Below are 27,463 nucleotides of genomic sequence, written 5' to 3'. Positions count from 1 at the left end.
TTTTCCCGGAACATGTTTGTACTTCCTCCTTTCATCAATATTTCTTCTCTTACCCATGGTTTCTTCGGAGCTACCTTCTTTGTACCTATGTTTTCCTTCCCAACTTCTGTGATGGCCCTTTTTAGAGATGTGCATTCCTCTTCAACTGTACTGCCTACTGCTCTATTCCTTATTGCTGTATCTATAGCGTTAGAGAACTTCAAACGTATCTCGTCATTCCTTAGTACTTCCGTATCCCACTTCTTTGCGTATTGATTCTTCCTGACTAATGTCTTGAACTTCAGCCTACTCGTCATCACTACTATATTGTGATCTGAGTCTATATCTGCTCCTGGGTACGCCTTACAATCCAGTATCTGATTTCGGAATCTCTGTCTGGCCATGATGTAGTCTAATTGAAATCTTCCCGTATCTCCCGGCCTTTTCCAAGTATACCTCCTCCTCTTGTGATTCTTGAACAGGGTATTCGCTATTACTAGCTGAAACTTGTTACTGAACTCAATTAGTCTTCTCCTCTTTCATTCCTTGTCCCAAGCCCATATTCTCCTGTAACCTTTTCTTCTACTCCCTCCCCTACAACTGCATTCCAGACGCCCATGACTATTAGATTTTCGTCCCCCTTTACATACTGCATTACCCTTTCAATATCCTCATACACTTTCTTTATCTGTTCATCTCCAGCTTGCGACGTCGGCATGTATACCTGAACTATCGTTGTCGGTGTTGGTCTGCTGTCGATTCTGATTACAACAACCCTATCACTGAACTGTTCACAGTAACACACACTCTCTCTTCCTGTTCATAACGAATCCTACACCTGTTATACCATTTTCTGCTGCTGTTGATATTACCCGATACTCATCTGACCAGAAATCCTTGTCTTCCTTCCACTTCACTTCACTGACCCCTACTATATCTAGATTGAGCCTTTGCATTTCCCTCTTCAGATTTTCCAGTTTCTCTACCACGTTCAAGCTTCTGACATTCCACGCCCCGACTCGTAGAACGTTATCCTTTCGTTGATTATTCAATCTTTTTCTCATGGTAACCTCCCCCTTGGCAGTCCCCTCCCGGATATCCGAATGGGGGACTATTCCGGAAGCTTTTGCCAATGGAGAGATCATCATAACACTTCTTCAATTACAGGTCACATGTCCTGTGGATACACGTTACGTGCCTTTAACGCAGTGGTTTCCATTGCCTTCTGCATCCTCATGTCGTTGATCATTGCTGATTCTTCCGCCTTTTAGGGGCAATTTCCCACCCCTAGGACAAGAGAGTGCCCTGAACCTCTATCCGCTCCTCCGCCCTCTTTGACAAGGCCGTTGGCAGAATGAGGCTGACTTCTTATGCCGGAAGTCTTCGGCCGCCAATGCTGATTATTTATCAAAATTTAAGCAGTGGCGGGGATCGAACACGGGACCGAAGACGTTTTGATTATGAATCAAAGACGCTACCCCTAAACCACGGCCAGCTATTTACATTGATTTCTTCCCACTTGAGAAGATTTGAATCATTACGAGAAGAGTCCTCCAACCAGCTATTAAATCCAAATTTCGACAATCTAATGCGCGAACTGGACAGAATTTGGCACAGTATTCCTCAGGAGGACATGTAACAACTTAATCACTTAATCCCAAGCCAAATAACTGCTTGCAGAAGGGTCAGAGGTGGACCGACGAGTTATTGACTTGCTCAATTTGTGCAGCTCTTTCTCTTCAATAAATCGTCCAGATTTCTGAAACTGTAATCATTTGTTCGTCTATACCTGTACATCACATCTACCGATTTCCGAGCCATTCGGGTAATTCTTTTGCTCTTTTTTTTTTTTATTTGTCTTACAGTCTCTTTGTAGTTTCAAGAAAATACTGCAACACACTTAACATGAATGTATCATTTCGAAATGGATTAAGAAAGCAAATTAAACTTCTATCACAGAGCTAACTAGAGATGGAAATCTGTAAAGTGTTCCACGGTACACACTCTCACCTGTTAAATTTAGCACTTAATCACAGTTCTAATCGTGTATTGTTCCTACTGTAAGGATTCGTACAATAAGTAAAATTTCGTTGTTTATTATTCTTCTTGAAGTTGCAGTTTTAATGGTCAGCAACATACTTCATTTTTTGTAGATGCAAGTCGGTACTGGATATTACGATTGATGTGTTTCGACCGACGCGCATGTGTGAGTGATTAATTTGAAAGCAAAGATATCTTGAGCATGACACCATCTGACAGATCGAAATAGTAAGCCAGTTCTACAGCCGAACACCTTCCTTTGTTCTAATTTCTCAGTAGGTTTGATAACGTGCACACTATTTCCGAAAGGGAAGTAATCATCGTTGTCATTCAACGTAGGCTTAGAGAAGCGAGTTGTGAGCACAGAGTTTGGCAGCATTCAGTACCACGGCGCTGACGACACGAGTGAGGTGGAGTACTCACCAGCCAGATGTTGGCGAGCTGCGAGATGAGCAGCGCGTACACGCCGGCAGAGGCGCCCTCGATGCAGAGGTCGGGCTCCAGCAGCGACGTCCCCAGAGAGCCTGCAACACGGCGCTAGGTCAGCAGCGGCAGTGCACTTGTCTAGAAACACTTACAGCTCCTCACCTAGATCTACACTACTGGCCATTAAAATTGCTACACCACGAAGATGACGTGCTATAGACGCGTAATTTAACCGACAGGAAGAAGATGCTGTGATATGCAAATGATTAGCTTTTCAGGGCATTCACACAAGGTTGGCGCCGGTGGCGAAACCTACAAAGTGCTGACATGAGGAAAGTTTCCAACCGATTTCTCATACACAAACAGCAGTTGATCGGCGTTGCCTGGTTAAACGTTGTTGTGATGCCTCGTGTAAGGAGGAGAACTGAGTACCACCACGTTTCCTGCTTTGATAATAGTCGGATTGTAGTCTATCGCTATTGCGGTTTATCGTATCGCGACATTGCTGCTCGCGTTGGTCGAGATCCAATGACTGTTAGCAGAATATGGAATCGGTGGTTTCAGGAGGGTAATACGGAACGCCGTGCTGGATCCCAACGGCCTCGTATCACTAGCAGTTGAGATGACAGGCATCTTATCCACATGGCTGTAACGGATCGTGCAGCCACGTCTCTATCCCTGAGTCAACAGATGGGGACGTTTGAAAGACAACAACCATCTGCACGAACAGTTCGTCGACGTTTGCAGCAGCATGGACTATCAGCTCGGAGACCATGGCTGCGGTTACCCTTGACAGACAGGAGCGCTTGCGAAGGTGCACTCAACGACGAACCTGGGTGCACGAATTGCAAAACGTCATTTTTTCGGATGAATCCAGGTTCTGTTTAAAGCATCGTGATGGTCGCATCCGTGTTTGGCGACATCGCGGTGAACGCACATTGGAAGCGTGTATTCGTCATCGCCATACTGGCGTATTATCCGGCGTGATGGTATGGGGTGCCATTGGTTACACGTCTGGGTCACGTCTTGTTCGCATTGATTGCACTTTGAACAGTGGACGTTACATTTCAGATGTGTTACGACCCGTGGCTCTACCCTTCATTCGATCCCTGCGAAACCCTACATTTCAGCATGATAGTGCACGACCGCATGTTGCAGGTCCTGTCCGGGCCTTTCTGGATACAGAAAATGTTCGACTGCTGCCCTGGCCAGCATATTCTCCAGATCTCTCACCAATTGAAAACGTGTGGTCAATGGCGGCCGAGCAACTGGCACGTCACCATACGCCAGTCGCTACTCATGATGAACTGTGGTATCGTGTTGAAGCTGCATGGGCAGCTGTACCTGTACACACTATCCAAGCTCTGTTTGACTCAAAGCACTGGCGTATCAAGGCCGTTATTATGACCAGAGATGGTTTTTCTGGGTACTGACTTCTCAGGATCTATGCACCCAAATTGCGTGAAAATGTAATCACGTGTCAGTTCTAGGATAATAGTTTTGTCCAATGAATACCCGTTTATCATCTGCATTTCTTCTTGGTGTAGCAATTTTAATGGCCAGTAGTGTAGACTACATCTACATCTACACCCTGCAAACGAGCGTGAAGTAAATGGCAGGGGGTACCAGTTATTTGGCTTTCTTCCCATTGCATTCAAATATGGAGCGCGGGTAGAATGATTGTTTGCATGCTTCTGTGCGTGCAGTAATTATTGTGATCTCTTCTTCACAATCCCTATGTGAGCGATACGTAGGGGGCTGTACTATACTCCTAAACCCATAAATTAAGGCTGGTTCTTGAATTCTGTTACAAGACTTTCTCGGGGCAGTTTAGGTCTACCTTCAAGAGTCTTCCAGTTCATTTCCTTCAGTACCTCTGTGACACTCTACCACAGATCAAACAAACCTGTGACCATTCGTGCTGCCCTTCTCTGTACACATTTAGTATCTTCTTTTAGTTCTACTTGGTATGGGTCCCGCACTTTTGGGCAATATTCTATAACTGGTCGCACGAGTGATTTGTAAGCAATCTCCTTCGTAGACTGATTGCAGTTCCCCAGTATTGTACCAACAAACCTAAGTCTACCACCTGCTTTATCCACGATTGAGCCTTGTGATCATTCCATTTCACACCCCTATAAACTGCTGTACCCATGTACTTGTATGAGTTGGTCTACTAAAATAGAGACTCATTTATATTATAGTTGTAGGATACTACATTATTTTTCGTTTTGGGAAGTGCACAGTGTTACATTTCTGTACATTTAATGCAAATTGCCAATCGTTGAATTACTTTGAAATGCTATCAAGATCTGACTGAACATCTATGCAGCTTCTTTCATAAGTACTTCATTATAGATAACTGCATCATCTATAAAAAGTCAGAGGTTACTATTAATATTGTATACAAGGTCATTGGCTCTAATGGCTCTGAGCACTATGGGAGTTAACATCTGTGGTCATCAGTCCCCTAGAACTTAGAACTACTTAAACCTAACCAACCTAAGGACATCACACACATCCATGCCCGAGGCAGGATTCGAACCTGCGACCGTAGCAGTCGCGCGGTTCCGGACTGAGCGCCGACACACCTGAAGTTATTTCTACACCTGACCATGAGTCTCCATCCAAGATAACATGCTGCGTCCTCCCTATCCAAAAGTCCTAACTCCAGTCGCAAATTTCATAAGATGTCCCAAATGATCGTACTTCGGACAATAAGATCTACAAACATATACATACATACATACAGTATATCAGAACACGTTCACAGAAAAACAGTGTAAAACGGTGCTACATGTTCGAAATTCTGAGATAAATAGGAGTAAGCTACGGCGACAGAGGGGTAATATACAATAACCCAACTCACGAAGACCAAAGAAGGAAGATTAAGGGGAAAAAATCATGTAGTCGTAAATTTTTGTACAGAGATAGGAGGGAGTGTCCCGATCAACACACTAACAGTTCTGACCGGTGGGTCGTGAGCATTGTTGGTGCGAGTTGATTTAAAGGTAACTTCTTTGTATTAGCCATTGTTTACAGGAACGAATTTTACGTAAAAACAGAAATACATAAATAAGTGCTCAATAAACTGAATATACCTCCACCATACAGGCTGAACATTAATAAAAACTACAAACTGCAGGGACGGTTTCTTGATCAGCAGTGTGGGGAAAACGTCCTACGAACATGTGTCCGGAAATGCATCGTTACCATCGTAGATGCCGCTAACAAAAGAAAGTTTGTCTGGCTACGTGCCGTGTGTTCCTTGTGTGTTGTAGGCTGTGAGATCGACGCAGCGTACTGTAAACAGCAGAATGATACGGTATTCAAGTCAGGAACGAGCCGAGATGGTGCTTGCGTACGGCCTAGTAGATAGAAACGGTCGGGAGGCAGCACGGCAGAACCAACACAAGTACCCTCATAGACACCGACCACATCAGACAACATTTCAAGCCCTTTTTGCGCGTTTGTGTGATCGTGTGTCCTTTCAGACAGATGAAAGTACATGGAGGTGGCAGACTGTACGTATACCAGATTTGGAGAATCGGGTTCTACATATTATTGAGACCCTAGTAGAAGCTCCAGGAAAGTTGCACGCCAACATGTTGTAAACCTTAGTATGATTATGACTATCGTGTGTATTAGTGTATTTCTGTTATATGTGTTACTCTACAATTATCGTAACATCCAAGGGATGTCCATTATCATTGTGATATGTATGCCAGGTGAAAGAGCGACACAAGTTTGGATTTTTTTTAAGTTCTGCCTCTGTTCTGTATTTTTTATTACACTCACCGCCATTTGCTACACCGCTACAACAAGACTGGAATGCAAAATATAAATCTCTCAAGAAGCCTTTAGCTTCTAGCTGACTTCTCAAAAATAAATGCGGCGGCTTTCTATACTGTAGCAAGAAATGACGTACGGTATCATCCAGCATTTAATATCGATAAAACTACATCTTATACTTAATTTTAGGTTGTGTGTATTCTTCCGTATTTCTCTGTATTGTTTGTTTTATTCGTCTTTATTATTTAAGCTCTATACGCGGAGGAAAATGAAACAAATATCATGGCAAAGCATGTGGATTCAGTTTCTTTCCAATGCCAAAAGCTTCACGTGACAAAATTTTCAGGCGAGAAATACTTGATGCATGGCTTTGTGTGGTCGTTTGCCTTAAAATTATTCCTTTACAATTAAAGTAGCTCAAAAGAGGAAAGGCAGCTGGACCTGATGGAATACCAATTCGACTTTACACAGAGTACGCGAAGGAACTTGCCCCCCTTCTTGCAGCGGTGCACCTTAGGTCTCTAGAAGATCGTAGCGTTCCAAAAGATTGGAAAATGGCACAGGTCATCCCCGTTTTCAAGAAGGGACGTCGAACAGATGTGCAGAACTATAGACCCATATCTCTAACGTCGATCAGTTGTAGAATTTTGGAACGCGTATTATGTTCGAGTATAATGATTTTTCTGGAGACTAGAAATCTACTCTGTAGGAATCACCATGGGTTTCGAAAAAGAAGATGGTGTGAAACCCAGCTCGCGCTATTCGTCCACGAGATTCAGAGGGCCATTGACACGGATTCCCAGGTAGATGCCGTGTTTCTTGACTTCCTCAAGGCGTTTGATACAGTTCCCCACAGTCGTTTAACGAACAAAGTAAGAGCATATGGACTATCACACCAATTGTGTGATTGGATTGAGAAGTTCCTAGATAACAGAACGCAGCATGTCATTCTCAATGGAGAGAAGTCTGCCGAGGTAAGAGTGATTTCAGGTGTGCCGCAGGGGAGTGTCGTAGGACCGTTGCCATTCACATTATATGTTAATGACCTTGTGGATAACATCGGAAGTTCACTGAGGCTTTTTGCGGATGATGCTGTAGTATATCGAGAGGTTGTAACAATGGAAAATTGTACTGAAATGCAGGAGGATCTGCAACGAATTGACGCATGGTGCAAGGAATGGCAGTTGAATCTCAAAGTAGACAAGTGTAATGTGCTGCGAATACATAGAAAGAAAGATCCCTTATCATTTAGCTACAATATAGCAGGTCAGCAACTGGAAGCAGTTATTTCCATAAATTATCTGGGAGTAGGCATTAGGAGTGATTTAAAATGGAATGACCATATAAAATTAATCGTCGGTAAAGCAGATGCCAGACTGAGATTCATTGGAAGAATCCTAAGGGAAAGCAGTCCGAAAACAAAGGAAGTAGGTTACAGTACACTTGTTCGCCCACTGCTTGAATACTGCTTACCGGTGTGGGATCCGTACCAGATAGGGTTGATAGAAGAGTTAGAGAAGATCCAACGGAGAGGAGCGCGCTTCGTTATAGGATCATCTAGTAATCGCGAAAGCGTTACGGAGATGATAGATATACTCCAGTGGAAGACTCTTCAAGAGAGACGCTCAGTAGCTCGGTACGGGCTTTTGTTGATGCTTCGAGAACATACTTTCGCCGAGGAGTCAAGCAGTACATTGCTCCCTCCTACGTATATCTCGCGAAGAGACCATGAGGGTAAAATCAGAGAAATTAGAACCCACACAGAGGCATACCGACAACCTTTCTTTCCACGAAAAATACAAGACTGGAATAGAATGGAGAACAGATAGAGGTATTCAAGGTACCCTCCGCCACACACCGTCAGGTGGCTTGCGGAGTATGAATGTAGATGTAGATGTAGTCTGTCAGAAAGAAGCTTCTCAGAACTTTCCTGCAGGTAATTAAGGGAACCTGGACTTGTAAACCACCAAAAATTAAAATTTCCTTTTTTTCCTGTAAGAATAAGAAATTAAACTTAAAAAAAGACGCACCACAAAGGAATTACCCGAATGGGACAGCAGTCGGTAGTTTTGATGTACATGTACAGATAAAAAATGATTACAGTTGCAAAAAATTGGACGATTTATTCAATAGAAAGATCTTCACAAATTGATAAAGTCAATAACGTGTTGGCCCGCTTCTGGCCCTTATGTAAGCAGTTACTCAGCCTGGCATTGATAGAGTTATTGGTTGTCCTCCTGAGGGATACTGTGCCAAATTATGTCCAACTGGTGTGTTAATCGTCAAAATCCCAACCTAGTTGGAGGGCCCTGCCCATATTGCACCAAACGTTTTCAATTGCCAAGAGATACGGCGACCTTACTGGCCAAGGTAGGGTTAGACAAACACGAAGACAAGCAAAAGAAACTCTCACCGAGTGCCGGCACACATTATCTCGCTGAAATGTGAGCGGAGGATGGCTTGCAGTGAAGGGCAACAAAACGAGGCATAGAATAACACCGACTTATCGCTAAGCTGTAAGGGTGCCGCGGATGACAACGTTCTATGAAAAGAAATGGCATAGCAGACCACGGCTCCTGGTTGTCGGCTCATATGACGGGCTACCGCTGTCCGGGGCGCCTCCAGAGAAGTCTTCGGCTAGGAATCTCATTCACTGGAGTAGAATTGTCTTGATGAGTCCCGCTTCGAATTGAGCCCGATGACCAGCGGTGCCCAATAATCATTTTAATCATTATTGTCCTGAGTTAAGATTTATTATGCACATCTGCCGAGTATAACTTCGCTTTCGCAGTTTTTTTTCTCGTTTTGTTATGGTGGAACTAGCAAAAGTGGATGTGTTTAGTATCAAACCTGACTCGTATAGTTATCAATCTAAAACTGCAGCAGTAACAATGGACGGCATTGAAGACTGATCTGTGTAACAAGTGTCACACTTCTCGTGATTTCTAATGCAACTTTTTTATACAGGGAGATTGTAAAGGCTTTGTAAGTGTAGTTAATGAGAAACATTACGGCACTGTTAAAGCACAAGCCGTGGATAAATATATGACTCCTGGAATACCGCAATATAACTTCCCAAATCGTCACCGAACTGCCGGCCGGGGTGCCGAGCGGTTATAGGCTCTACAGTCTGGAACCGCGCGACCGCTACGGTCGCAAGTTCGAATCCTGGCTCGGGCATGGATGTGTGTGATGTCCTTAGCTTAGTTAGGTTTAAGTAGTTCTAAGTTCTAGGTGACTGATGACCTTAGAAGTTACGTCCCATAGTGCTCAGAGCCAACCGTCACCGAACTTCCGGCATCTTTCACTGTTGGGGCGTTACTCGACGCGTCACTGGACACAGTGTGAAACGAAACAAGACTCGAATGGCTTTCTTCCATTGCTCCATAGACCAGATTTTATGGCTTCGGCATCACGTTTTCCTGTTACGGTCATTTGGATCACTGACGAGTGGTTTTGGAATTTCAGCTCGCCCTGCAATTCCCGAACTATGCACTTCCTTCGCTTTGTTTTGGTGCTGACAGGTTCGCGAGTGGGACAGTCAGTTCTGCAGTGACTTTCGCAGCTGTCGTGATCCTATTTTTCTTCGCAGTCCTCCTCAGTCCCGTGTTGTGACTTAGTGGATGATGTTTCTCAGCTTTCCCTCTATTCGGTATAAATCTTCGATACTGTGACTCTTGAAACACCAAACACGTCGTCTACCTTGGTTACGGAAACACCCACAACAGGAACACCAATAATTTATCCACGTCTGAATTAACTTAGCTCTGACGCAGCACACTCATAACTACAAAGAACACTGTTCTGACCACGATTGACACTTCCAACGTACACTATGTGATCAAAAGTATCCGGACACCTGGCTGAAAATGACTTACAAGTCGTGGCGCCCTCCATTGATAATGCTGGAATTCAGTATGGTGTTGGCCCACCCTTAGCCTTTATGACAGCTTCCACTCGCGCAGAAATACGTTCAATCAGGTGCTGGAAGGTTTCTTGGGGAATGGCATCCCGTTCTTCACGGTGTGCTGCACTGAGCACAGGTGTCGATGTCGGTCGGCGAGGCCTGCACGAAGTCGGCGTTCCAAAACATCCCAAAGGTGTTCTATAGGATTCAGGTCAGGACTCTGTGCAGGCCAGTCCTTTACAGGGATGTTATTGTCGTGTAATCACTCCGCCACAGCCCGTGCATTATGAACAGGTGCTTGATCGTGTTGAAAGACGCAATCGCCATCTCCGAATTACCCTTCAACAGTGGGTAGCAAGAAGGTGCTTGAAACATCAATGTAGGCCTGTGCTGTGATAGTGCCACGCAAAACAACGAGGGGTGCAAGCCCCCTTCGTAAGAAACACTACCACACCGTAACACCACCGCGTCCGAATTTTACTGTTGGCACTAAACACGCTGGCAGATGACGGTCACCGGACATTCGCCATACCCACACCCTGCCATCGGATCGCCACATTGTGTACCGTGATTTGTCACTCCACAAAACGTTTTTTGCACGGTTCAATCGTCTAATGTTTACGCTCCTTACACCAAGTGAGGCCTTGTTCGGCATTTCCCGACGCGATGTGTGGATTATGAGCAGCCACTCGACCATGAAATCCAAGTTTTCTCACCTTCCGCATAGCTGTCATAGTACTTGCAGTGGATCCTGATGCAGTTTGGAATTCCTGTGTGATGGGCTGGATAGATATCTTCTTATTACACATTATGACCCTCTTCAACTGTCGGCGGTCTCTGTCAGTCAACGGACGAAGTCGGCCTGTGCGGTTTTGTGCTATACGTGTTCCTTCACGTTTCCACTTCACTATCAAATCAGAAACAGTGGACCTAGGGATGTTTAGAAGTGTGGAAATTTTGCGTACAGACGTAAGCCATCAGTATCACCCAGTCACCTGAACACTTTTGAAGTCCGTGAGTTCCGCGGAGCGCCCCATTCTGCGCTCTCACGATGTCCAATGACTAGCGAGGTCGCTGATGTGGAGTATCTGGCAGAAGGTGGCAGCACAATACACCTAATATGGAAAACGTATGTTTTTAGGGGTGTTCGGATACTTTTGATCCCATAATGTGTTAAGGACAAAGCAAAGATGCCGTTCGCGGTCAAATGCAACAGCGCAACCTGCAGGCTTGGCTAGTATCAGCGTTTTTGATGAAGCAGGAGAGTTATGTGCCTAGTAAGTGGATGAAGGATGAAGGACGGAAAAGACCCACCATGGCTTCATAACGAAATTCGGAGCATGTTGAGGAAGCAGAGGGTGTTGCACTCTCGGTTCGAAAGGGAACGAACAAATGACTTCAAGCGGAGGTTAGAAAAAAATTCGGGAGTCCGTGAAAAGATCTATGCGCAAGCATACAGCAACTACCACCGTCATACCTTAGCAAAATATCTGGCAAAGAACGCGAGAAATCAGGTCTTATGCAAAATCGCTAAGCGGGTCTAAGGCTTGTTGACCAGTCTGGTCTGGCAGTTGAAGATAGCAAAACGAAAGTGAAGTCTGAAATTTTACGTTCAACAAAATGTTCACACAAGAGAAGCATACAGACATACCGTCACTTGACCATAGCACAGACTCCTGCATGGACGACACAGTAATAAGCATCCCTGGCGTAGAGAAACAACTGAAAGATTTGAAAATAAATAAATCACCAGGTCCGGATGTAATCCCAGTTATATTTTACAAACAGTACTCTACAGCATTGGTCCCTCACCTAGCTTGCATTTACCTTGAATCTCTTGCCCAGCACAACGTCCCAAGAGAATAGAATAAGGCGCACGTACCTCCAGTATATAAAAGAGTAAAAGAATGGACCCGCAAAATTGCAGACCAATATACCTAACTTTTGTTTGCTGTGGAATCCTTGAACATATTCTCAGTTAGAATGTAATAACTTCTCTTCAAACTCAGAAGCTTATGTCCAAGAATCAGCATAATTTTAGAAAGCATCGCCAGTATGAAACTCAGTTCGCCCTTATGTCACATGATATACTGCGAACTATGGATGAAGGCAATAGGCGGATTCCATATTTTTAGACTTCCGGAAAGAATTTGAAACGATGCCCCACTGTAGGCTGTTAACGACGATACCAATCAGGTGCGTTATTGTGTATGTATGTGTCGATGCAGACGAGGACACCTCAGTCGTCTCTGTGATTTCCACCATTGAATGAAATCGTTCTGTTACCGTACATTTCATTTTCAAAATTAGGCTGATCTGCGAGGTACACGCAAGATTCGCTAACTCCAGCGACGCTATTCTGCATATGTAACAATCATTTTAGTTTATCCAATATACTACCGCTTTATCTTTTTCTAAGTAAGTAATTCTATTTTCTGACTTTGCTTTATGAGATGGTGGTTAATCAAATGTCGCACTGTCACTCACAAAATCTTTAGTCTTCGCCGCCAATGAATTTGCGTTTTGTAACATACAGTGCTTCAGTCATTCATAGTTATACATGTGTCCTATTTGGACGTTCGTCTGAATGTTCAATCACTGCTTTTAGCATTTACATCTACATCTACTTACATACTCCGCTAACCACCATACGGTGCATGGCGGAGGGTACCCTGTACCACTAATGGTCGGGAGGGTTCAAATGGCTCTGAGTACTAAGGGACTTGACATGAGACGTCATAAGTCCCCTAGAACTACTTAAACCTAACTAACCTGAGGACATTACACACATCCACGGGCGAGGCAGGGTTCGAACCTGCGACCGTAGCAGCAGCGCGGTTCCGAACTGAAGCGCCTAGAACCGCTCTTCCACAGCGGCCGGCCAGAGCGAGGGAAAAACGACTCTCTACATCCATCTGTTTCAGCTCTAATTTCTCGAACCTTATCTTCGTGGTCATTATGCGCAGTGTATGCTGACGGCAGTAAAATCGTTCGGCAGTCAGCTTCATTGTGTTTCTCGAAAAGAACGTCACCTTCCCTCCTATGATTCCCATTTGATTTCCCCAAGCATCTTCGTAATACTTATGTGTCGTTTGAATCTACCGGTAGCAAATCTAGTACCCCGCCTCTGAATTGCTTCGATGTCTTCCTTCAATCCGAGTAAAAGAATGGTCGAAAACACTCGACAATACTCAAGAATAGGTAGCACCAGAGTCTTATATGCGGTCTCCTTTACAGGTGAACCGCTCTTTCCTAAAAGTCTCCCAATAAACCGAAGTCGACCATTCTCCTTCCCTACCACAGTTCTCACATCCTCGTTCCACCTCATATCGCTTTTCAACGTTACGCCCAGATATGTAAATGACTTGAGTGTGCCAAGCAGGACACTAGTAATACTGTATCCGAACATTACGGGCTTGATCTTCCAACTCATCAGCATTAACTTACATTTTTCCACATTTTTGGCTAGCTGCCATTCATCACACCAACTGGAAATTTTGTCTAAGTCGTATATTTTTACAGTCACTCAACTTCGACACCTTATGGTACGCCACGGTATCATCAGCAAACAATCGCAGATTGCTGCCCGCCCTGTTCGCCAAATAATTTATGTATATAGAGGACAACAGCTGTCCTGTCACACTTCCCTGAGGCACTCCTGACGACGCTCTTGTCTCTGATGAACACGCAGCATTGAGGACAACATACTGGGTCCTATTATTTAAGAAGCCTTCGAGTCACTCACGTATCTGTCAACTTATTCCATATGATCGTATCGTTCCGTATTTTATTTGTTTACCTACGAGAATCAAAGGAAAACTTTGCACCTCGTGTGAAAAGGTCAATTTTATGCATTGAAAGTCGTCCCATGGATACATCAAAGCCTAGAAAACTCAAAAGAAAATTTTACACTTTTCATAAGTCGCACTTTTCCTTCGTTTCGCAAAAAGGAATTCATTCTCCTAAATTATTGGTCAGACCGTAGAAATTCTGATCATTATTAGCCGCATATTGAACCCATTGTATCTGATTCCGCCTAGTGAGACAAATGAATTCAACCTCTAGCTCGAGAATTTTTCGTCAGTGGACGGAATTTGTAGAACATTAACACAGAACATTCTTACAGGCAGATCACTGCGGTTTTCATTCTACTACCGTGACAGTATCTTAAGTTTCAGACGCTATTACACTATTTTTTTACCTTCTCTGTTTCAAATTATGATTATAGTAGCGACCCTGCCCGGCTTCACACGGGTACCGCTAAGTGTCTATGGCCGAGCGACTTGTGTGGCGTAGAGATAATAAATTATACGAACAAATCTTCCTCGCAATTCAGTGTATCTATTAATGAAAACGTTAACAAAATCCCTACAGTAGTTCCTGACATTAGTCTTCACACGCAGGCAGAAAAACACTGCGGGGTACTCTAAAATATGAACAGATGTCCAGAACACTCCTCGAACTATGTTGACATTAGGCAGGTCTCATTCCTAACAACGGCGTAGTTTTGTGTATAAACGTTGAAGACTGTCTGCTAATCACAGGGCTGTCATCTGCTGCATTTAATTTATGTTCATGGTACAGAATACATGTATCGTGGAAGATTGTATCAGTGTTTCACTATTTTGTAACAGAATGTATAAAACTACTGTAAACATGTTGGAAATTTCGTATTTATGTGTAAATTCTCCATACCAAAAAAAGTTATAGGTAACATACAAGTTATACGAGTGCTTCTCGGAAGGTAATTCCAACCGGTCACGAAATGGAAACCACAGTGAAAACAGGTTTTATTTTATTTTTTTGTCACACCTTTCTCTACATAGTCGTCGCTCCGACATAGGCATTTGTCGTAGCGTTGTACCAACTTTCCAACACCCTCGTCAAAGAAGGCACTGTACTTTCCGCCACTTCTTACGCTGGTCTACAATTCGTTGTCTCTGCCAAAATGTTGTCTTCGTAGCCAGCGGTTCATGTGAGGAGAGATGAACATCAGAGGGAGCCCAGTTGACTGTACGGTGGGTGATCAAACGCTTCCGATCGAAAATACTGCAGGGACGTTCTCACTGCCCCTGAAGTGAATTAAAGCGGGCGAAACTTCACATCGGGCACCTACACTTGGTGGGAGACACTATTGTTCTAGGTATCTTTACGAGCTCACTGTGGGCTCAGAACTGAAAACACACGATTGACAGGCATACTAGAGACACTGCCCAATACGTCCACGCAAAGCTTCATCGCATTTTCACTCAATAGGGAACAGGGGCAATAGAGTGTCGCACCGTATGCTGCATAGTGAGAAATCACGGCTCTACACAATGAAGTCTCAAGCGGGGAAACGATGCGAGAAATGTCATAGTTCATTTTTAGTGGCTTTCAGTTCATGTCAGTAGCTTAAATTTTGCTAACGGAATTTTTTTCGAAGTTGATTAACAGCGAGAAAAATCAATCCAGATTTCAGCATGACAAGCCTAACCATTCTTTTGCCACTTATGATGTCACAAACTGTAATCTGTTCGCCGAATCACAAACTTGTTGGTGTTCACGTCTGAGATGAAATCCATACCTCAGAGGGCATAGCTGTGGAGATTTGCCCTGGTAGTGGAGTGGAGCAGAGACTCGTTGGAGGCGGTGAAGGAGAGAGGGTACATACGGAGACTTAACTGTTCGCGGGGACGCCGCACGCCTTCTGCCCGTGCGCCCTGGAGCTCTGCATCCCGCAGCACAGGCTGGCGGCCAGGCCAGATAGCGAGAAGGCAGGCCTCTGGACAGATGCCGACCCTTCTTTCTGTACCCGCGTTCCGATGCTGCTGTCTCACGACGCACCGATCAAGAGTAGTGTTTTACAACGCATTTCGTTGTCTAACACCCGATTCTCACATATGCATTGCCAATATATGGGCTACTATCCGCCAGAACGGGTTCGTTGCGACGAGTTGTAGATTTAATATAATCTTCAGCTGTCCGTTATAAGTCGAGGATAGACGAACAATAACATGACTGGAGATATCGCCTCTCACTGAGACTCAGAGAAAATAAGCTCCTAAATAGAAAAAAAGAAAGAAATCGAAGCACCACGAGGGAATTATGGGACTGGCACGGAAATGGGTAGCTCTGATGGACAAGTACAGACAAATAAATAATTATAATTACAGCAAAATTGGATGATTTATTCAAAGAGCTTCACAAACGGAATAGGTCAATAACGCGTTAGTACACCTCTAGCAATGATGCAAGCAGTTATTCGGCTTGGCATTGATTGATGAATTTGTTGCAGGGCCTTCTGAGGAGTATCACGCGAAGTTCTGTCCAGTTCGCACATTACATCGTCAAAATCCCGAGCTGGCCGGAGGGCCCTGATTATAATACTCCAAACGTTCCCAATTGGGGAGGGATTCAGTGACAGCGCTGGCCAAGGTAGGGTTTGACAAGCACGAAGACAAGCAACAGACACTCTCCCCATGTGTGGTAGTGTATTATGTAGGTCAAATGCAAATCTAAGATGGCTTACCATGAGGGACAACAAAACGGAGGGCAGAATATCTTCGAAATTCCATTGTACTTATAGGATGCCGTGGATGGCAACCAAAGGTGTCCTGCTATGAAAATAAATGGCAGCCCAGTCGGTTGTGGGGCCGTACGGGCAACAGTCCGGTTAGTAGCCCATAGCTGTCCAGAGCGTCTTCAGACACGTGTTGGCTGGTCCTCGGGCCTCTGTTCGATGCGAGACTCATCACTGAAGACAATTCTACTCCAGTCAATCAGATTCCAGGCCGAAGACGTGTCTGGAGACGCCCCAGCAGTGGGACACCAACCTGTATGTCACCCGCCATGTGGTCCGATCCAGAAGTAAAAGTCTCAGGTGCCGTTTCTTTTCATGCCCCCGTGATCTACGGGTACCGTCTTTGATTCATAATCAAAACTTGTTCGACCCCGAGTTCGAGTCCCGCCGCAGCTTACATTTTGATTAATAATCAGCAGTGGCGGCAGAAGACTTCCGGCATAAGAAGTCACCCCTCAGTCTGCCAACGGCCTTGTCAAGAGGGTCGAGTAGCGGACAGAGGCTGAGGGCACTCTCTTGTCCTAGGAGTGGGAAACTTCCCCTAAAGGCGGAAGACTCATCAAATGATCAACGGCATGAGGATACAGAAGTCAATGGAAGACACTGCTTTAAAGACACGTAATGTGTATCCACAGGACATGTTGCCTGTAATTGAAGAAGTGTCATGATGATCTCTCCATTGCCAAAAGGTTCCGAAATAGTCCTCCATTCGGATCTTCGGAAGGGGACTGCCAAGGGGGAAGTTACCATGAGAAAAAATTGAATAATCAACGAAAGGATAACGTTCTACGAGTCGGGGCGTGGAATGTCAGAAGCTTGAACGTGGTAGGGAAACTGGAAAATCTGAATAGGGAAATGCAAAGGCTCAATCTAGATACAGTAGGGGTCAGTGAAGTAAAGTGGAAAGAAGACAAGGATTTCTGGTCAGATGAACATAGAGTAATATCAACAGCAGCAGAAAATGGTATAACGGGAATAGGATTCGTTATGAACAGCAAGAGAGAGTGTGTGTTACTGTGGCCAGTTCAGTGATAGGGTTGTTCTTATCAGAATCGACAGCAAACCAACACCGACAACGATAGTTCAGGTATACATGCCGACGTCGCAAGCAGAAGATTAAGAGAGAGAGAAGGTGTATGAGGATATTGAAAGGATAATACAGTATGTAAAGGAATATGAAAATCTAACAGTCATGGGAGACTGGAATGCAGTTGTAGGGGAAGGAGTAGAAGAAAAGGTTACAAAAGAATATGGGCTTGGGACAAGGAATGAGAGAGGGGAAAGACTAATTCAGTTCTGTAACAACTTTCAGCTAGTACGAGGGCAGTTCAATAAGTAATGCAACACATTTTTTTTCTGAAACAGGGGTTGTTTTATTCAGCATTGAAGTACACCAGGTTATTCCCCAATCTTTTAGCTACACAACACTATTTTTCAACGTAATCTCCATTCAATGCTACGGCCTTACGCCACCTTGAAATGAGGGCCTGTATGCCTGCACGGTACCATTCCACTGGTCGATGTCGGAGCCAACGTCGTACTGCATCAATAACTTCTTCATCATCCGCGTAGTGCCTCCCACAGATTGCGTCCTTCATTGGGCCAAACATATGGAAATCCGACGGTGCGAGATCGAGGCTGTAGGGTGCATGAGGAAGAACAGTCAAAAAAATGGCTCTGAGCACTATGGGACTCAACTGCTGAGGTCATTAGTCCCCTAGAACTTAGAACTAGTTAAACCTAACTAACCTAAGGACATCACAAACATCCATGCCCGAGGCAGGATTCGAACCTGCGACCGTAGCGGTCTTGCGGTTCCAGACTGCAGCGCCTTTAACCGCACGGCCACTTCGGCCGGCGAAGAACAGTCCACTGAAGTTTTGTGAGCTCCTCTCGGGTGCGAAGACTTGTGTGAGGTCTTGCGTTGTCATGAAGAAGGAGAAGTTCGTTCAGATTTTTGTGCCTACGAACACGCTGAAGTCGTTTCTTCAATTTCTGAAGAGTAGCACAATACACTTCAGAGTTGATCGTTTGACCATGGGGAAGGACATCGAACAGAATAACCCCTTAGCGTCCCAGAAGACTGTAACCATGACTTTACCGGCTGAGGGTACGGCTTTAAACTTTTTCTTGGTAGGGGAGTGGGTGTGGCGCCACTCCATTGATTGCCGTTTTGTTTCAGGTTCGAAGTGATGAACCCATGTTTCATGGCCTGTAACAATCTTTGACAAGAAATTGTCACCCTCAGCCACATGACGAGCAAGCAATTCCGCACAGATGGTTCTCCTTTGCTCTTTATGGTGTTCGGTTAGACAACGAGGGACCCAGCGGGAACAAACCTTTGAATATCCCAACTGGTGAACAATTGTGACAGCACTACCAACAGAGATTTCAAGTTGAGCACTGAGTTGTTTGATGGTGATCCATCGATCATCTCGAACGAGTGTGTTCGCACGCTCCGCCATTGCAGGAGTCACAGCTGTGCACGGCCGGCCCGCACGCGGGAGATCAGACAGTCTTGCTTGCCCTTGCGGCGATGATGACACACGCTTTGCCCAACGACTCACCGTGCTTTTGTCCACTGCCAGATCACCGTAGACATTCTGCAAGCGCCTATGAATATCTGAGATGCACTGGTTTTCCGCCAAAAGAAACTCGATCACTGCCCGTTGTTTGCAACGCACATCCGTTACAGACGCCATTTTAACAGCTCCGTACAGCGCTGCCACCTGTCGAAAGTCAATGAAACTATACGAGCCGAAGCGGGAATGTTTGAAAATATTCCACAAGAAATTTCTGGTTTTTTCAACCAAAATTGGCCGAGAAAAAAAATGTGTTGCATTACTTATTGAACTGCCCTCGTAATAGTGAATACATCTGTTCAAGAATCACAAGAGGAGGAGGTATACTTGGAAAAGGCCAGGTGATACGGGAAGATTTCAATTATATTACATCATGGTCAGACAGAGATTCCGAAATCAGATTCTGGATTGTAAGAAGTAAGAAAGAAGTAAGAAGGATGTAGGTTGCAATAGGTACTGGGAGATGAAAAAGCTTGCACAGGATTGAGTAGCATGGAGAGCTGCATCAAACCAGTCTCAGGACTGAAGACCACAACAACAACAACAAGAAGTACCCAGGAGCAGACATAGACCCAGATCACAATATGGTAGTAATGAAGAGTAGGCTCAAATGTAAGACATTAGTCAGGCAGAATCAATACGCAAAGAAGTGGGATCCGTAAGTACGAAGTTATGACGAGATACAGTTGAAGTGCTCTAAGGCTGTAGATACAGCAATAAGGATTAGCTCAGAAGGCAGTACAGTTGAAGAGGATTGGAGATCTCTAAAAAGGGCGATCTCAGGAGTTGGAAAGGAAAACATAGGTACAAAGAAGGCAACTGCGAAGAAACCATGGGTAACAGAAGAAATACTTCAATTGATCGAGGAAAGAAGGAAGTAGAAAAATGTTCCGTGAAACTCAGGAATACAGAAATACAAGTCGCAGAGGAATGAAATAAACAGGAAGTGCAGGGAAGCTAAGACGAAATGGCTGCAGGAAAAATGTGAAACGAAAAAAAAATTGTCCTAAGGACAGATTCAGCATACAGGAAAGTCAACACAACCTTCGGTGACATTAAAAGCAAGGGTGATAACATTAAGAGTGCAACGGGAATTTCGCTGTTAAATGCTGAGGAGAGAGCGGATAGGTGTAAAGAATTGTTTGAAAGGCTCTATGAGGGGGAAGATTTATCGGATGTGATAAAAGAAGAAACAGGAGTCGATTTAGAAGAGATATGGGATCCAGTACTAGAATCAGAATTCAAAACAGCTTTGGAGGACTTAAGATCAAATAAGGCAGAAGGGATAGATAACATTCCATCAGAATCTCTAAAATCATTGGAGGAAGTGGCAACAAAACGACTATTCACGTTGGTGTGTAGAATGTATGAGTCTGGCGACACACCATCTGACTTTCGGAAAAGCATCATCCACACAATTCCAAAGACGGTAAGAGCTGACAAGTGCAAGAATTATCGCACAATCAGGTTAACAGCTCATGCATCCAAGTTGCTTACAAGAATAATATACAGAAGAAAGGAAAAGAAAATTGAGAAGGCGCTAGATGACGATCGGTTTGGCTTTAGGAAATGTAAAGGCTGGAGAGAGGCCGTTCGGAGGTTGCGGTTAATAATGGAAGCTAGACTAAAGAAAAATCAAGACACGTTCATAGTATTTGTCGACCTGGAAAAAGTGTTCGACAATCTAAAATGGTACAAGATGTTCGAAATTCTGAAAAATGTAGGGTTAAGCTATAGGGAGACACGGGTCATATACAATATGTACAACAGCCAAGAGGGAATAATAAGAGTGGACGACAAAGAACGAAGTGCTGGTATTAAAAAGGGTTTAAGACAAGGCTGCAGTCTTTCGCCCCTACTGTTCAATCTGTACATGGAGGAAGCAATGATGGAAATAAAAGAAAGGTTCTGAGAGTGAATTTAAAATTGAAGGTGAAAGGATATCAATGATACGATTCGCTGATGACATTGCTTTCCTGAGTGGAAATGAAGAAGAATTACATGATCTGCTGAACGGAATGAACAGTCTAATGAGTACAGAGTATGGATCGGGAGTAAATCGAAGAAAGACGAAGGTAATGAGAAGTAGTAGAAATGAGAACAGCGAGAAACTTAACAGAAGGATTGACGGTAACGAAGTAGGTGAAGTTAAGGAATTCTGCTACCGAGGCAGTAAAATAACCAATGACGGAAGGAGGAAGGAAGACCTCAAAAGCAGACTAGAAATGGCAAAAAGGGCATTCGTAGCCAAGAGAAATCTACTAATATCAATTATCGGCCTTAATTTGAGGGAGAAATTTCTGAGAATGTACGTCTGGAGTACAGCATTGTATGGTAGTGAAACATGAACTGTGGGAAAACCGGAACAGAAGATAATGGAAGCATTTGAGATTTCGTGCTACAGGCGAATGTTGAAAATCAGGTGGACTGATAAGGTAAGAAACGAAGAGCTTCTGCGCAGAATCGGAGAGGAGAGGAATATGTGGAAAACCCTGCTAAGGAGAAGGGACAGGATGATAAGACATGAGGGAATGACTTCCATGGTACTAGAGTGAGCCGTAGGAGGCAAAAACTGTAGAGGAAGGCAGAGATTGCAATATATCCAGCAAATAATTGAGGCTATGAGATGAAGAGATTAGCACAGGAGAGGAATTCGTGGCGGGCCGCATCAAACCACCAGTCAGAAGCCTAATGACTTAAAAAAAAAAAAAATAGGAGACCGTTGGCTCGGCACCCTTACAGCACAGCGGTACGTCGACGATACTCTACGCCCGTTTTGCTACCCTTCAGGGCAAGCCATCCTGGGCTTACATTTCAACAAGATAACGCTCACACGTAGCGAGAGTTTTTACTGCTTGTCTTCACGCTTCTCAGACTCTATCTTGGCCAGCAAGATCGCCGGATCTTGACCCAACTGGGAACGTTTGCAGAGTTATGAGCAGCGTCCTCCAACCAGCTCCGGACATTGTCGATTTAACGCGCCAATTGGACGGAATTTGGAACGATATTAATCAGGAGGATATCCAGTAACCCTGTCAATCAATGCCAAGCCGAATGACAGCTTGCGTAAGGCCAGTGGTTATTGCCCTGCTCATTCTGTGAAACTCTTTCTGTTCAACAAATCATCCAGTTTTTTCGAACTGTAGTCATTTGTTTTCTGTACATGTAGATCACTTCTACCGATTTCCATCCCATTCACATAGTTCCTGCGTGGTGCGTCTTACAGTGTATTTGTGACGACCTGAAAGTAACGAACAGGTTACTCTGGAACTGTTAATGTGGAATAGAAGTGGGGCAACTGGCAACGTGCCTCTCCACCACCGAAATAAGTGACGGTAGAGAAGCGTGCTAGTTGGTTGTGCGGAAACGGAGCGATAACATGGGTCGATGAAGAGACATAAAAGAAGGAAGTATCGTGTTCGAACATGCCTATGACCCCACCGTGAACGAAGTTGCCCGATTTCTTGGTGTATCACTGCAGACTGTCCTATGAGTCTACAGGGAATGGTCTATCACTCTTAGCCATGTAACAGTCGTGGAAAGATCATAACAGACAAGGACCGGATACGAGAGTCCGGCATTGCCAGTGACAGTATGCTTCAAAACCGAAGTGAATTGTCCCTGTTACTGAATGGAGGCGCAGTTTCTGAGTGGATATTGCGAAAGGAAATGCGGGCAGTTTAAATTTGGAGCCTGGTACCTACTAAAAGGCCATTGCTCCCAATGGCAGGTAAAACTGGGCATCTTCAAGGGCAAAACATTGAACAGTTGCTGACTGGAGGCGTGTAGTGTGGTCCGGCGGATCGCGATTTTGCCTGTTTTGAAATTGGGCAAAGCGTCGAGTGCAACAGTAACACAGTGAGGTGTTTAACCTGCAGGCTGTGGAGGGCGCAGTTCTAGCCCGAAGTGATTCTGCTATGTTCTGGTGTTGTTTCTCTTACCCCGATTCGGCATCTTTCATTCCAGTTGCCGCGAACGTGAACCAGGATGTTTACTTCAATGTTCTCGGTGATAAAGCGTTCCCCCGACTTCATCTTCACGACGAACGTCCTGTGGACGCCCTTCCGTCTTCCTGCTCCCACGGCTGAGCACGTAGGTTCCGTTACGAACACCCGGACACCATATTACACCGTAAATGACGTGCTAAATCATCCGATCATACTCTCATGACAAATATCCAGGACTATTTCGAACAGTGGGTGGAACATAGCAATAAGTATTCCTGAAATTTTAGAGGTATACAGGTGGCTTGAGGTGGATAGCCGCGCGTGGTAGCCGCGTGGTCTGGGGCGCCTTGTCACGGTCCTTGTGGCCTTCCCCGTTGGAGGTTCGAGTCCTCCTTCGGGCATGGGTGTGTGTGTTGTACATAACGTAAGTTAGTTTAAGTTAGATTAAGTAGTGTGTAGGCTTAAACACCGATGACCTCAGCAGTTTGGTCCCATAAGACCTTACCAAAAATTTCCAAATTTTTTTCAGGTGGATATGGCATTCCTGAAGAATCGTATGGACTCTCCTCCTCGCCGATTTGATGCCATCATCTAGGTTAGAGACGGTGTTACTTAGTATCAGTGTGGTGTTTCCTGAGAGTGACTAAGTTTTTCTTTGGTGAGTGTGTCTAGAGTCATTAAGGCTATCGGCCCATGTAAATGGCAGGAAGCATGAATATGTATGTACGATCAATTCAATAGAAAATTGAAATTTGTCTGAAAATACAAGTTTCTACCGATGACAGAACGCGCAGCAACAGTTTTACTAACCGTATGTACTGTATGTAGACCGGAGCGACGAATGATAATTTGTGCCTACGCTAGGACTCGATCCCAGGTCTCCTGTTCACTAGGCAGATGCGTTAAACACTGCGCCATCCTGGCACAGTGGCTTTGCAAAGCCGCACTTACTACCCATGGACGCCTCCTTCCTCAATCTAGCCGGCCGAAGTGGCCGTGCGGTTAAAGGGGCTGCAGTCTGGAACCGCAAGACCGCTACGGTCGCAGGTTCGAATCCTGCCTCGGGCATGGATATTTGTGATGTCCTTAGGTTAGTTAGGTTTAACTAGTTCTAAGCTCTAGGGGACTAATGACCTCAGCAGTTGAGTCCCATAGTGCTCAGAGCCATTTGAACCATCCTCAATCTAAATTCTCTTTCACGCCTCAGGTAACTTGGTATTCCTCCTAAACTCGAACAGCAATGCAGAAGCTCTCCAGTTGTATTGGAGTAGCACCTCGGCATCGAATGCAACGGCAGACCCTGCCTGAACTCCAGGCAGAGGTGGGCTCATAAAACAATGACCAACACGCCCTCGAAGCCTCTGTAACCACCAACATAAAATACTCGACGGTGTCTTACAGACGGAACATGTTGCTTCCTGGCACGTGGACAGCAGTTTTCAATGTTATACATTAAGCGATATCACCATTACTTCACGTCCGTTAAGAAATTAAACGAGTAAAAATAAGACTCCTCTGTCATAGATACATTCTGTGGTCCAAGAGTAAACATGTGAGCATTCTTCCTGATCCGCCAGGAATGTTCTCAGTATCCAACAGCGCCGACCTTGGTAGTGACTGCATGCCCGTCTCAACGTAAACTTGATCTATACAAGATATCCATAGCCTGTTGGGTGGAAATAAAACAGGTAATAGTATATAACTCAGTAACATGAAGCAGGATGTAGGTTGTCTGCACAACGGTTTCCAGGGGCAATAAAAACGTGGTTATCCTTGTTTCATACAGCTAATAACTGAATTTAAAAAGTTTGCTGTTAACCAAGTGTATATCCGGAGCAGTAACTCTCGGTGCGCAAATTATCCAAGCTAATATAATGAAGGGTATACACAGAGACGCTGTAGCACGTTATTTAGCTCTCCCTGTGGTGCTTCGCTATACAACAATCTGACATATTTTTGGAAGTCATTGTGTACAGGTGACTAAAATGGGAAACTATACTGGCGTGCCAACTGGCTAAAATCGGAAATAGGTCATATGACGTCACGCGGCGTGGAGCGATCTTTGTCTTGACCGCGACATTTACGAAAGCGTTATTAAGGATTAGATCGCAGTTAAATATTTGTTACAGGCAATGCCCTAAATTTGATTGCTGCTCATTCCATTCTCGGTAACAGAAGATGCACTCTTAGGTTCCTGCCTAATCACATTATCGGAAATCGCAACACATTCGGAAAAAACTTAGAACTACTTAAACCTAAATAACATAAGGACAGCACACACATCCATGCCCAAGGCAGGATTCGAACCTGCGACCGTAGCGGTCGCTCGGTTCCAGACTAAAGCGCCTTACATCTCGTGGATTAATAAGAAAGTTCCAGCATGCGTTACATACGTAAAGAGAAAAAACACTTCACGTACCAGGACGCGAACGCACTTCCTTCGATTTATTAACTAACAGCATGTCTCTAACCATATGACCACAGCGATCGCGTGAAATTTCGAAAGTTATTATCGTTCATCTTCGAATCTCCGAACAACTTTTACACTGTTGTGTCTTTAACTGACATTAATTGTAAAAAATCGTACCTAGGGTCGTGTTTGGGATAAATATTCACTGCACCGTTGCCTTGAAACAGCATACTGTCATGACACGCAAGTCAGATCAGAGTCCGTTTAAACCACAAGCCACACAAGCCGCCTCCTGGAGCTCCAATCTCGGAGGGGCGCCAGAGTCTCTGCAAATGTGTGGTTCATATACAGGATGCATCACAATTACTTGCAGCCGTTCGGGTGGCCAAGCTGAGAGGGCACCACGCAGTTGCAAGATTTGTGTAGACTGCGTATCACAAATAGTGGCGAAGACTGACAGGGGTGAAACCATGCAAAGGCAAAGAGAAAGGGGCGCGTCAAATGAAAAAGTAGCTTGTATAGAAAAAATGTTCGCGAACCGGCTCTGATTATAATGTGGAAAAAACGAAATACGATGAATCCTCTCAAACTCATCGAGCGAAGGACGACCCATGACCGAGTTCCGAGTTCAGCCGACAACTAGTCGAAAGCTGCTGTGGCTTCGTCTTTTCGTCACTCGGCATTCACTGGTTCTTTTAAAAGCGAGTAGTACGTGTACGAACTTCTAAGATAAGCAACAACCGGATTTCTTTTCGAAATCATGCGTAAGGCTTGCACAGCGTGTAAGTACGCTCAAAAAACAAGAATTCTACGAATACTTCTTATTACAAGTGTGTACTGTTTAAAAATATTATATGTTAGTAGTTCTGTACTTTTGGGTTATAAATCAGCACGGAAAGAACATTCATATATGTAACTATTCGTGAATATGTGAATTTAGAATTTTACCACAGGTTTGCTAATTTCCTTACGCACTACCGCGTACCGTGCCCCTTTGCTCAGATCTTCGAAAACATGGCGGAGGGTTGTTCCGTTCGCTTCACTCTGGTCGCAGTATTATCTATGTACGGTGTTCTTTGAAAACAGTTCAATGTTTGAGAATGAGAAGACTCACCGACTATAACAAACATTACACGTAATTTAAAACCTTAAGGAAAATTTTGTCGCTGACACCGGCTACAAAGTGACGAAAGGAAAAATGATTGTCGCTTATTACATTTCCGCTGTTTATGCAGTTAAACTGCAGCATTAGGCATGACGATTTAAGTTATTTCTTTACTGTTAAGTGCATTCACAACACGTTTTGAAGATAGTATTCACATATACCACTGAATATACTTACAAAATTATATCGTTGTACAATACATAGTTCGGAATATACGTCGTTTTATGCCTGGGAGTACTGAGGCCGGTGGGACTGGGGGGGGGGGGGGGGGAATTTACAGGTCTATACTATATGGACGCGTTGAAATAACGTGGTGATGTCTTGGTACCCTGTCGAAACCACTATTGGTGCCATTTGTGTGATCTAAGGCTGAAATATAATATTGCTTTCTTAACGATTGTCAAGAATATCCTTTTGCTTCATTCGAAGCAAAGAAGTTAGTAAAATGGTCTCAAAAATACATACTTTAAGATCTATGAACAAGTTTTCATCTTCGCTACTGTGAAGCAAATCTCTTCTACTGCAAACTCTTATAGAAGGGTAGTGGTATGGACGAAAACAAGAAAACAAATGCCCAGTGCTTTGAGCACTTGTTTATCTTCGCAAATGTGAAATACATTTCTTCTACTAAACAGGTGCTCATAGCTCTCGAC

The 27,463-nt window shown here is 44.3% G+C and overlaps 1 protein-coding gene across 1 annotated transcript in view; it reads right to left on the bottom strand.

Moving 5' to 3' along the window:
- LOC126476006 (protein rhomboid-like) overlaps positions 1-27,463 on the bottom strand; it is a 239,307-nt gene that overhangs the window by 49,365 nt on the left and 162,479 nt on the right. The window contains exon 4 of the mRNA XM_050103513.1: positions 2,443-2,543. Within this exon, the coding sequence (XP_049959470.1) occupies positions 2,443-2,543 (101 nt within the window). The remainder of the gene's footprint in view (positions 1-2,442; positions 2,544-27,463) is intronic.

This window comes from Schistocerca serialis, chromosome 1 (genome assembly GCF_023864345.2).
Source record: "Schistocerca serialis cubense isolate TAMUIC-IGC-003099 chromosome 1, iqSchSeri2.2, whole genome shotgun sequence".
NCBI lineage: Eukaryota > Metazoa > Arthropoda > Insecta > Orthoptera > Acrididae > Schistocerca > Schistocerca serialis.
This window is presented reverse-complemented; position numbering and strand designations above follow the sequence as displayed.